Here is a 12,085-nt window from a genome sequence, read left to right as displayed (position 1 = left end):
GTTGCCACATGTTGTTATCTACATTTGTGTTATGCGGCAGAGCTAATTTTCATTCTTGATGGCAACGGCCATACACATACATGTGCACAGGATAAGGCGGATCTAGTTGTGCATATGGGCGATCTCAAGCTTGGGTTGCAGTCATTGTGGGTGGTGCCAAGTCAAGCTTTTGACCTTATTTTTGGTATGGATTAGTGCAGCGCAATTATGCTAAATGTGACTTTGAGGCTTCTCCTCTTTGTCATATAATTCCTTATATTTCTTCCATTCCTCTCACTTTCGTACTTCTTTGTCCCTTTGCTTCTACCTCTGTTTCCATTACTTTTGTTTCACCATTACTTCTTAATTTTTCCATCTTGTTTTGCTCTTCCCTTTTCCGATCCTTCTGACGGTCTTTGTGTTACAGCAATTGACCGGCTCATGAAGGAGTATGGTGATCTCTTTGAATTTGACTTATCATCTGGGGCCAAGATTGTCACACATCATTTGAGTCCAACAAGGGATGCTCATCCAATCAAGGTTCCTATTCATCATCGGTCACCCAAAGAGATCAATGTCTTGGCCATAAGCTCAGGTAGGGTGTGCAACTTGGCAATGCTCAACACTCCCTGCGGCCAGTCATGCCCAGCCAAGGTCCTTCCCATCTTCAAGTTCGTTGGGAGCTCTAGGAGAGCAACCACCTTGAAAAAGCAAAAATGAGCAGAGGTGCCACCCGCATTCATCCTCACTGTGCCTCCAACATCCAGTAGGAATGGCGCAGTGCTAGGGTATGATCTAGACAAACAAAACCATATCTCTCGACACCCATGGCCTCAATGCACATCATCTTGGAGTTGTCAAGCACTAGATACTCCTGCTTGAGTCCTGAGAAATAGCCACTGTCTTCAAAGCTCTTGGCAGACACATTCCTGAAAAGAACAAGGTTCCTCTCATTGAACTGGACATAATCTAGAGCATCTACCTCTGCTGGTGAGAGATTGGCCTTTGAGTTGATGGCTGATCTTATACACTTCACATCTTGTATGAACAATCACATTAACTTTCACAAGTAGGTAGGTTAGTGGTATCAAGAAAAAAGAGGGTGCTATCAGCTCTCAAATCAAAGACCGATCTCTCACCAATAGAGGCAAATGCTCTAGATTACGTCTAATTCAATGAGAGGAAGCTTGTTCTTTTCAGGAATGTGTCTGCCAAGGGCTTTGAAGACAATGGCTATGAAGCGAGTGTACTTGGTGCTTGACAACTCCAAGATGATGTGTGTCGAGGCCATGGGTGTTGAGAAAGATGGTTTCATTTGCCTAGATCATACCCTAGCATGCGCACTATTCCTACTGGATGTTGGAGCCATGGTGAGGATGAATGCAAGTGGCACCTCTACTCGTTTTTCTCCTCACTTTATCAAGGTGGTCACTCCCCTAGAGCTCCCACCGAACATGAAGATGGGAAGGATGTTGGTCGGGCATGATTGGCCACAGGGAGTGTTGAGTGTTGCCAAGTTGCACACCCTACCTGAGCTTGTGGCCGACACGGACCAGTTCCTTGCCACCTCGGCTGATGGCAACTTCGGTCAAGGGATCCGATTCTACCTGGGCTTCAAAGAGTATGTGGGGAGGGGACAGCTTCTAGCACTCTTGTTTGAGAGAGTGAAGAGCACTGGTGGTGCTAGCAGCAACAGTGGCAGCAACAGTAGTGGTGTGAGGATTGTACTAAGGGACACAATGAGCTTTGGGACTGCAGACTTGGAGAGCAGCAGCATGATATCACTCACCACCTGGTTGTGGAGCGAGGGGGATCACTCTGGGGCATGGGACTTGGTGATGGTGCATATGACAGGGTGGGGATTCCAGCTTTCCAGCTGAAGCTAGCCAAGGACATGATCATGCATGATGAGCTTGCTCCCACTTGCTTCCCTGCAAATGTGTGCATTGATCTCTACTACATCCAGTCGATTATACTCTGCAATGACTTTACCACCCTTAGAAGTATAGGCAAACAAACCAAAACAGGACTTTGCAAAGGTTGCCCTTTCTATGATGGGGACGAGAGCACTTACATGGTTCTTTTTTTCTTTTGGTTATTCAATATTTACACTTTTCTTTCAGCATCTATTAGTGAGTCGGTTGTCATTGTTGGAGTCCTAATATTTAAAAGAGTCATAAAGTATTCCATATTTTAAAGTCACTTTCTCACCTATTTTAGTGAGTGTTATGCTGTGTATAACCCCATCTCAAAGTTTGTTGTGTTTGCTAGATCTAAGAACAAGTATACAGGTATTTCAATAGTATATAAGGGAACATCTCAGATGCAAGGGAGTGTTTGATGTGTGATTCCCATTCTCTATTGGCAAGCATAATCTAATAAATGTAAATGTAAATTTCACAACAATAATGAAGGATTTGTACTCACCAATGTTTTATTGTGTAATTTCCCAGCATGAGTTCCCCCAAACGAGACAACATCACCTAAATTTTGCAAAAAATCATTTTTTTCACCATAAAAATATAGCATCCATTTGAGAAGGTGCATAAAGCCTTTGTTCCATACCTTTACCAAAGTAATTGCAAAAACTGATGGGTATCTAGGACTGCTCTAAAACAAATTATATGATTTAGTAGTAAAAAAGAAATTGAAATACTTATAAAATCTTCAAATTTACCATGTGCTAATAAAAAGGAAATTATACTCTCACTAACCAAACCTTCCAAGACAAGTAAAAGTTGACCATTTTGATCTACAAATGGCTACGTCACATCATGGATTTACTCCTCTAGCCTGAATTAATTTTTTCAAATTTTATGCATAAAAATAAATGAAAATATTGCACTTGATTGATAGTTCTTGCTTCCAACTTAACTTCAACAGAAACATCATAGAGATCAATATATCCCCTGAACCAATGCTGGAATATTTCTTGGGTTCGTAAGTGTTGAATTCCCAAAGCTAACATTTCACAAGTTGGTATAAAAACTAATAAAAAGATACAAAGCAAAACAAAGATGAAAGTAAAGATTACCTTGTAGCCTGCTCACCTCCCTCTGGATTGGAAGCAAATTCGATTAATAGTGAACTGGGCTAAAGCACTATGATTATCTTGATGTGAAGATAACGTTTATGCCTACAGAATCCTACTAGAATTCAAAAACAACAAAAAAAGATATCGAAAGCCAAATGTTCTCTTACGTGGTGGTCTACTCTATAACTCAGTTCTTGAATAATTAAGATTGATAAACTCTAGAAACTAATCAAAAAGTTAACACAGAGGAATGAAGCAAAAAATTAAGTAAACTTAACTCCTTTGGATAAAGAGATGGAGAGGAGACAATTTTGGTTGATATTGAACTAGGTGCTCTACTCATCCTAAATTGTTTTGCTTTTTGATGATTTAATTAAAAAAGAGCAATAAGTTCTAGAAACCAATAAATACTTTTAAACACAGAAGAATGAAGTAAAGATTTAAATTCATTCACCTCCTTTAGATGGAAAGATGGAGAAGAGACAACTTCAATTGATAGTGAACTGGGCTTAGCATGCTATTGATTAATTGTTCAGCTGCATCATAAATTAATAAATTGTATTAAGATTTAAAAATGAAAATAAAAAATCTTGAAAGCAAAATGTTTTTTTACCTAGTCCTTTACTCATCCCAAATTATTTTGCTCTTAAATGATTTAGCTAAACAAAAGTGATAAACTTTAGAAACCAACAAACACAAAAGAATGAAGTAAAGATTTAAGCTTGCTCACCTCCTTTGAATAGAGAGATTAAAAGAAGATAATTTTGGTTGATATTGAACCGGGCTCAATGCATCTCACTATTGATTAATTGTTTAGTTGCATCACAAATTGATAAATTGTGTTAAGATTTCAAAATAAAAACAAAATATTTTAAATTCAAATGTTCTATTACCTAGTGCTTTGCTCATCTCAAATTATTCTACTCTTTGGTGATTTAGCTAAAGAAGAGTTTTGATTTTAAGGTCTTTTGTTTTTGTTTTTAAATCCTAACATAATTTATTATTTCGTCATGCACTTGAACAATTAATCAATAGTGATACGTGTTGAGCCCAATTCATTATCAACCAAAGTTGTCTCCTTTCCATCTCTTCATCCAAAGGAAGTGAGTGGGTTTAAATCTTTTCTTCATTCTTTTATGTTTAAAAACCTTCATTAGCCTTTAGAGCTTATTGCTCTTTTTTAACTAAATCATCTAAGAGTAAAATAATTTAAAACAAACAAAACACTATATAAGAGAATATTTTTCTTTCAAGATCTTTTGTTTTCATTTGAAATCCTAACACAATTTATCAATTTGTGATGCAACTGAATGACTAATTAATAGTGAAGTGCATTGAGCGCGATTCAATATCAACTAAAATTATCTCCTCTCCATTTCTCCATTTAAAGGGGGTGAGTGGGCTTAAATATTTGCTTCATTCCTCTATGTTTAAAAGTTTTCCCTAGTTTCTAAAGCTTATCACTCTTCTTTAGCTAAATCGTTTAAGAGCAAAACAATTTAGGACAAACATAGCACCAAGTAATAAAACAAAAAATCAATATTTAAACATAGAGGAATGAAACAAAAATTTAAGCCTACTCACCTCCTTTGGATAGAAAGATAGAAAGGAAACGACTTTGGTTGATAGTGAACTAAGTTGAGTGTGCCTCACTATTGATTAGTTGTTCAATTGCATCACAAGTTGATAAATTGTGTTAGAATTTAAAAACAAAAATAAATGATCTTGAAAAATAAATGTGCTCTTACCTAGTGCCTTGTTCGTCCTAAATTATTCTACTTTTGGATGATTTAACTAAAGAAGAGCAATAAGCTCTAAAAACCAACAAAAACTTTTAAGCACGAAAGAATGAAGCAAAGATTTAAACTTGTTCACCTCCTCTAAATTGAGAGATGGAGAAGAAACAACTTTGGTTGATAATGAATTAGGCTTAATGCGCCTCACTATTGATTAATTGTTCAATTGCATCACAAGTTGATAAATTATGTTAGGATTTAAAAATGAAAACAAATGATTTTTTAAAAAAAATATGCTCTTATCTGGTGCCTTGTTCGTCCCAAATTGTTGTGCTCTTGGATGATTTAGGTAAAGAAAAATAATAAACTCTAAAAACCAACAAAGGTTTTTAAACATAGAGGAATAAAACAAAGATTTAATCCCTCTCACCTATTTTGGATGGAGAGATGAAGAAGAAACAACTTTGATTGATAGTGAACTGAGCTCAGTGCACATCACTATTGATTAGTCATTTAGCTGCATCACAAGTTAATAAATTGTGTTAAGATTTTAAAATAAAAATAAAATATCTTTAAGGCAAAATGTTTTATTACCTAGTGCTTTGCTTATCCCAAATTGTTTTACTCTTCATTGATTTAGCTAAAGAAGAACAATAAATTTTGGAAATTAGTGAAGGCTTTTAAACATAGAGGAATGAAGTAAAGATTTAAGCTTACTCACCTCCTTTGCAAAAAGAGATGGAGAGGAGAAAATTTTGGTTAATAGTGAACCAGGCTCAATGCACCTCAGTATTGATTTATTGTTTAATTCTATCACAAATTGATAAATTGTGTTAGGATTTTAAAATGAAAACAAAAGATCTTGAAAGTAGAATATTCTTTTATATAATGCTCTATTTGACCCAAATTATTCTACTTTTAAATGATTTAGCTAAAGAAGAGCAATAAACTTTAGAAACTAATGAAGGCTTTGAAACATAAAAGAATGAAGTAAAGATTCAAGCCTACTCACCTCATTTGGATGGAGAGATGGAAAAGAGATAATTTTGGCTGATAGTGAATTGGGTTCAACACGTCTCCTTATTAATTAGTTATTTAGATGCATGACAAGTTGATAAATTATGTTAGGATTTAAAAACAAAAACAAAAGATCTTGAAAGCAAAATATTCTCTTATATGGTGCTTTGTTTGACTCAAATTATTGTGCTCTTAGATGATTTACCTAAAGAAGAGCGATAAACTCTGGAAACCAGAGAAGGCTTTTAAACACATAAGAATGAAATAAAAATTTAAACCCACTCACTTCCTTTAGATTGAGAGATGGAGTGAAGACAACTTTGGTTAATAGTGAATTAGGCTCAATATGCCTTATCGATTAATCATTCAGTTGCATCATAAGTTGATAAATTGTGTTAAGATTTAAAAACAAAAACAAAAGATCTTGAAAATAAAATGTTATTTTATCTAGTGCTCTACTCATCCCAAATTGTTTTACTCTTGGATGATTTAGCTAAATAAAAATGATAAGCTCTAGAAACCAAGAAAGGTTTTTAAACATAGAGAAATGAAACAAAGATTTAAGCATGCTCACCTATTCTAGATAGAAAGATGGAAGAGATAATTTCAATTAATATTGAACCAAACTCAATATGCCTCACTATTGATTATTTATTCAATTGCATCATAAGTTGATAAATTGTGTTAAGATTTAAAAATGAAAATAAAAGATTTTGAAATGAAAATGTTCTATTACCTAGTGCTCAACTTGTCCCAAATTGTTTTAATCTTAGGTGATTTAGCTAAAGAAGAGTGATAAACTCTAAAAATCAATAAAAGCTTTTAAACACAGAGGAATGAAATAAAGATTTAAGCTTGCTCACCTTCTTTGGATAGAGAGATAAAAAGGAAATAACTTCAGTTAATAATGAATTGGGCTCAATGCATCTCACTACTAACTTAATGCATAGGCCAATTGCATCACAAGTTTAAAGGAAATAACTTCAGTTGATAGTGAATTGAGCTCAATGCATCTCACTACTAACTTAATGCACAAGCCAATTGCATCACAAGTTTATGAATGGCGAGGAATAAAAAAAAATGATCTTACCTCACAAGATACCCACAACAATTGTTCAGCTCTTAGATGCTTCTAGAGCTCACCGAGATCCTAGAAGTGGTCGAAATAAAACACCAGTAGGAACGAAAGAAAAGATCTTACCTTTCAGCCCCGCTCTAGAAGAAAGCAACTTCCCAATGCAAGAGAGATTGCAAACTCAGCTACTCTTGATCAATTGTATGTGCCTTACTGCTCTAGTGTAAGTTCTCAATACGTTAGCAATGCAGGCCACTGTGATCATCTCGATGGAAAGAGAGTGACTCCCCGGTGTTGAAGCACTCCCCTTGTAGTTCGATGAGAAAGAAAATGCTGTGTGCTATACAAGAAAGACCGGTGTACGAAAATACATGTTGCGTGTGTGTACATACTATGGCATATAATTTGTAAAAGCGTGAAAAAATCGTGTCTAAAATTTACACACAAAAACTGTATATGGCTATAATCTATTGGTGAATTATCCAATGTCCATGAGTTGGAGCATGATTCATTGTTTGAGAAGGATTTTACCTAAGGGGAGATTGGAACGTGGGAATTTCTAGACTTAAGCCGTAGCGTGAAATTTTTACTCTGTCGTCCTAGCTTGACACGTGTTTTGAATACTGTTAAAGTTTTATTAAATATAAGAGTAAATTTAAGTATTCGATTCGAGTCGCGTTAACCCTTTGTCAAAGTGGCAATGGCGGTGTGCTCCATCTCTCCTCCACCGGTGGCGGTGATCCATCGCGGCGCAGGCAAGTCTCACACGACCGCCGCTGGGAGCAGCGGCAGGAGCGTGGATTGGGCCGCTGTTAGGTTTCATCCATCCCGCACGGCGATGCACATCGCATTTGATTCCATCCATTCCGGTAAGCGGCGATGCAAGAAAAATCAGGGTTTATGCTGGAAATCCTTGGCAGGGAGCACCAGTGGCGAGCAAGACCCAACGCGGAGTTTAGTCCCATTGAGCAATCCTTTCCAACCCCTCTCTCAGGTAAAATTTTGGAGTTCTTTCATCATCCCTTGGGCAGATTTAAATCTTTTTCTTCTTTCACAGGAGATGGCGATGGGATTGGTTCTCCAAGCCGCTAGCGGCAAAGGCTGGACGACTGACTCGGGTTTGGAAGGCCCGGCATTTACCTCCAAAGAAAACTCGAGCCTCTCGGAGGAGAACCAGTGGCCTCTTCTAAGCAAATCCCCACGACGAAGAATGAGAGTGGCGTTTACTTGCAACGTTTGTGGAGCGCGAACTATGAGAGCTATCAATCCTCACGCTTACACAGATGGAACAGTCTTCGTCCAGGTAGAAACTCTTCCATTTATTCCATCTTTCCTCTCCGCAAACACGCAAGCTTCTCTTCGTGCAGTGTAAAGGATGCAACGTTTTCCACAAGCTCGTTGATAACCTCAATCTCTTCTACGAGTGGGATGGCCGCTTGTACAAATCCAACACCAAGTCTATTCCTCCCACTGGAAAGTTCTACCGGTTTTTGCACACCGACGACGAGGTTGCGGCACCACCACCGTCGCAAGAAGATTTCTAGCTGTGGCCCCTGATGTAAATACTTCGACGAGAAAACCAAGAGAGAAAAATTTCCCATAGAAAAAGGTACATACTTGGGTGAAAAGTTAGCTGCCCGCCGAAGCTGTTATGACTAACCCAGCTGATGAAGCATCCGCGAGTCTCTCGTGTTCCTTGTTAAGCATCTGCACAGCAAGAGAAATATATTGTAAAGCTTTTCTCCTTTCAATAACGATACCTTGTTGTTGATGAGATTGTGTAGAGCGATGACGCTTCGGATAAGAGAAGAGAGATAGATGACGAGCATCATGTCGTTCGTCTTGACTGGAAAAATTTGACACGGAGCTTAGCTAAGAGAGAAAACTTTGGCCAAACGCGTGAAATCTTACCAACAAAAGATCTGAAGAGCTCCTGGACGTTTAGATTGGGGAGCAGATTGAAAACGTCCTGATTAAAACAGCTTGTCAGTCACTAAATCGCCGTAGAGGTTTTTACCTGAAGATGGTAAAGAATCCCGTGATTCAATGGTAATCGGCCTTCAACAACGTTGTCCAAGTATGCGCGTATCTCCTTCAGTCGCGCCTCAAGTCCTTTCAGGGATTGTAGTTTTGCTCCAATCTGGAGGTCTTCATTCAATCAGGAAAAACTTATATGATCATTTGCTGTCAATTCTGACCTCGGTAGCGAGTGTCGATACGGTAGCATCCTTCACATCTCGTAGCAAATGCTCGACACCTAAAGAAAAAGAAACACAACGTAACACAAGAGATAATCTGGAAACTCTTACCAATCTCTTCAGCTTCGTAAGCGCCTATTTCCGATGGCACATGAACGAAAGCCTTTTGACTCTTTTGCGTGGCGTTCTCCTTGACGTCTTCGATGGAGTAGTAAGCCTTTGTAGGGATTGCGAGCTCCCTGGGTTGTACGTCGATAATCACCAGGACTGGGTTAGGAGCGTAGCTGGTAGACGTAATCACACAAATGAGCAAACAGAAAAAAAGAAGAAGAGAGAAACAAAATTTCTCACTTCCTAAAGAGCTCGTGAATGTCAAGATCGTTCTCACGTAGTTTGGGACCAGTGCTGTACCATCCAACAACGTGCTCCTTCGCTGCAAGCACAAGCGTAATGCCAAGCAAAGAAAAAACACGAAGAACTTACCATTGATCCGCTTGAACATATCAAACATCGCTTCGTGATAGTTGTGATCCAAAAACCAAATGCTTGGGTCCCTGTCATCCTCTTCAAACGGTACTGCAAGAAGGAAGAACAATTCTCACGACTCCCCAGGAAACCAGAAATTCTCTCCTCGAAATCTCCTACAAATCGGCCATACCTGCGTAGCTGTTAGTGATATCCACACGGCCCCGGAAGGTAGCGCCCAGCAGCACGCCAAGAACTCGCTTGCGCGTATCCTTGGCGACGCGATTGTAGTTGTCCACAATGCTCAGGAGAACGAGCGGATGCACGACAACCTTGTCAATCCCCTGGCCGGCGAGCATTTGCGTGCTGGTCACCACATCCATCGTCCCCGATCGCCGCCTTCTCTCCCACGAACCTAGCCTAGCTTAGGTTAAGGATTTAGGGTTCTTCGTTATTTCTTCGCTATGGAGGAGGCCTTCCGTTTGGCGCTTTTGTTGCTGCTCGCGTCTCTGGCTCTTGGAGCTGTGGACGATCTTCCAGGATGGATGGGGGAAACGTGAGTATGCTACATTCTACTTCTCCAGCTCCATTTTCCCCCTTTTTCTTCTTTTCCAGGCACTCCGTGGATGGAAATATTAGATCTGTGACCGACAAGAGCGATCAATCCATAGTGGATCCGACCAAAGTGATCCAACTCTCTTGGAAACCTCGGTATGTTCTTGAATCTCTTCCAGGATTTAAGTTGACCTTGTTGGAGGAATTGGTCTTTCTTTTCTTTTTTCCTTTTTGTTCTTTGGCTAGAGCGTTCTTGTACAAGGGATTTATGAGTGCTGCGGAGTGTGATCACGTCGTGAAGATGGTACGTTGCTCTAGCTCCATAAAAAAAAAATTTATTCTAAGAACGTACAAAAGAGAATGATCTGCTACTTCGGTTTTATAGGCGAAGGATAAGCTCCAAAAATCTATGGTGGCTGACAACGAGTCTGGCAAGAGTGTCCTTAGCAACATTCGAACGAGCTCTGGAATGTTTCTTTCGAAAGGACAGGTACTCGCTTGCTCGGTCATTTTAGAAAAAAAAAAATTCCTTTGTCTCTCCAGGATGAAGTGATTAACAGGATCGAGGAAAGAATTGCCGCATGGACTTTCTTACCAAAAGGTTCTAGTTTCTTTTGCATATTTTTTTCCAAGTTTATCCTTGGGTTTGTTTTTCTAGAGAACGGTGAGGCCATCCAAGTCCTACGCTACGAGTTTGGCGAGAAATATGAGCCCCACTACGACTACTTTCACGATAAATACAACCAAGCTCTCGGTGGCCATCGTATAGCCACCGTCCTCATGTACCTCTCGGACGTTGTCAAGGGAGGCGAGACAGTTTTCCCCTCGTCAGAGGTTTGTCCAATTCAGATTTTATTGTCCTAGCGTTTTAGTCTGTTCCTTCGGTTTTTTAGGAGGACACCACTGTTAAGGATGACTCCTGGTCCGACTGTGCTAAGAAAGGCATCGCAGGTGAGAACCATTGCCTTTTGCTCTTTGCATCTTTGCCTTGAACCATGCCATTCCTTTTTGCAGTGAAACCACGCAAAGGCGATGCTCTTCTGTTCTATAGTTTACATCCGGATGCCACTCCGGATGAATCGAGCTTGCACGGCGGGTGTCCGGTGATAGAAGGCGAGAAATGGTCGGCCACCAAGTGGATTCACGTTCTTCCATTCGGGAAGCCCAAGAAAGAGGGGTGTGCCGACGAGAATGAGAAGTGTGGAGAATGGGCTGCATATGGAGAGTGTGACAAGAATCCAAGTTACATGGTTGGCACACAGGAATGGCCAGGAGCGTGTAGGAAAAGCTGTAAAGTTTGTTAAACTAAACAATAATTAATTTTTAAATTAACATAGTGCTAAGTCTTTTATATAATTATTCTCTAAATATAGAAGATATAAACAACTCTATATCCACAGATATACTTAAAATATGCTTGATATAGTTGATATTTATTTAGAATAATCTTTGAAGATAGTAAGCTAAACTGACTCAAGAGAAATGAAAAATGATTAATTCCAGTTAAACTTTAAATTGTTACGATAAACAACCATTAACAGCTATAAAAAAAAGAGCAATTAAAATGTTGTCGTGAGTCTTTGGTTTTTCAAAGATGATCAACATTTGTTTGCCACTAATAGCACAATTCATGACTATCTGTAAAGTGTCAAGAACTTGAAAAATAAAAAATTAATATTTAAAGTAAATAAGCTCTTTAGACTCTTTACAACTCAGCTTCTTATTCTATAAAACATTGCAACAACCCACCCAATATATAATCTAGAAATATGAGGAGAATATTTATTTTACTAATTGCTACCCTGTTGTGGCTAGTAGCTGAATGCAGCAGGGCCACCACAAATTCTACTACTGGTAAGAAGTTATATTACTTCATCTATTCAATTTCCTACTTGTGTGGTACAATTCTAGCTATACACCGGCTATGCGGTCCATTGTTTTACCCGTGTTTACCTTTCAGTAAAGTATGTTGCTCTTTTTGCGCTTTGATCACTTGTGCTTGGTGAACTATATAAGATGTTTTTTT

At 38.8% G+C, this 12,085-nt stretch overlaps 3 protein-coding genes across 5 annotated transcripts; 2 read left to right on the top strand and 1 right to left on the bottom strand.

Moving 5' to 3' along the window:
• Positions 1-7,483: 7,483 nt before the first annotated feature.
• LOC9639235 lies at positions 7,484-8,612 on the top strand. Its single transcript, XM_002977539.2, has 4 exons — positions 7,484-7,710; positions 7,762-7,835; positions 7,899-8,144; positions 8,209-8,612. Exons 1-4 carry the CDS (start codon positions 7,542-7,544, stop codon positions 8,383-8,385), a joined length of 666 nt encoding a protein of 221 aa, XP_002977585.2. The 5' UTR covers positions 7,484-7,541; the 3' UTR covers positions 8,386-8,612.
• LOC9656122 (26S proteasome non-ATPase regulatory subunit 7 homolog A) lies at positions 8,302-9,907 on the bottom strand. Of its 2 annotated transcripts, XM_024682412.1 has the most exons (10): positions 9,698-9,907; positions 9,523-9,615; positions 9,391-9,472; positions 9,151-9,323; positions 9,040-9,098; positions 8,859-8,981; positions 8,753-8,810; positions 8,602-8,687; positions 8,459-8,548; positions 8,302-8,385 (listed from the first exon to the last, which is right to left on the bottom strand). In XM_024682412.1, exons 1-9 carry the CDS (start codon positions 9,885-9,887, stop codon positions 8,471-8,473), a joined length of 942 nt encoding a protein of 313 aa, XP_024538180.1. In that variant the 5' UTR covers positions 9,888-9,907; the 3' UTR covers positions 8,302-8,385; positions 8,459-8,470. The 2 variants fall into 2 exon arrangements, with proteins under 2 accessions (XP_024538180.1, XP_002977410.1); XM_002977364.2 differs by lacking the exon at positions 8,302-8,385 and having other exon boundaries at positions 8,411-8,548.
• A 43-nt stretch (positions 9,908-9,950) lies between these two features.
• Positions 9,951-11,410, top strand: LOC9639234 (probable prolyl 4-hydroxylase 6). Of its 2 annotated transcripts, XM_024682411.1 has the most exons (8): positions 9,951-10,060; positions 10,120-10,215; positions 10,306-10,363; positions 10,445-10,549; positions 10,603-10,660; positions 10,718-10,893; positions 10,953-11,010; positions 11,074-11,410. In XM_024682411.1, exons 1-8 carry the CDS (start codon positions 9,969-9,971, stop codon positions 11,361-11,363), a joined length of 933 nt encoding a protein of 310 aa, XP_024538179.1. In that variant the 5' UTR covers positions 9,951-9,968; the 3' UTR covers positions 11,364-11,410. The 2 variants fall into 2 exon arrangements, with proteins under 2 accessions (XP_024538179.1, XP_024538178.1); XM_024682410.1 differs by having other exon boundaries at positions 9,962-10,060; positions 10,603-10,893.
• Positions 11,411-12,085: the final 675 nt, after the last annotated feature.

The sequence above is a fragment of the Selaginella moellendorffii genome, unplaced genomic scaffold (assembly GCF_000143415.4).
Source record: "Selaginella moellendorffii unplaced genomic scaffold, v1.0 SELMOscaffold_34, whole genome shotgun sequence".
Classification (NCBI taxonomy): domain Eukaryota; kingdom Viridiplantae; phylum Streptophyta; class Lycopodiopsida; order Selaginellales; family Selaginellaceae; genus Selaginella; species Selaginella moellendorffii.
The sequence above is the reverse complement of the archived record's forward strand: the minus strand, read 5'-3'. Positions and strand labels throughout refer to the sequence as shown.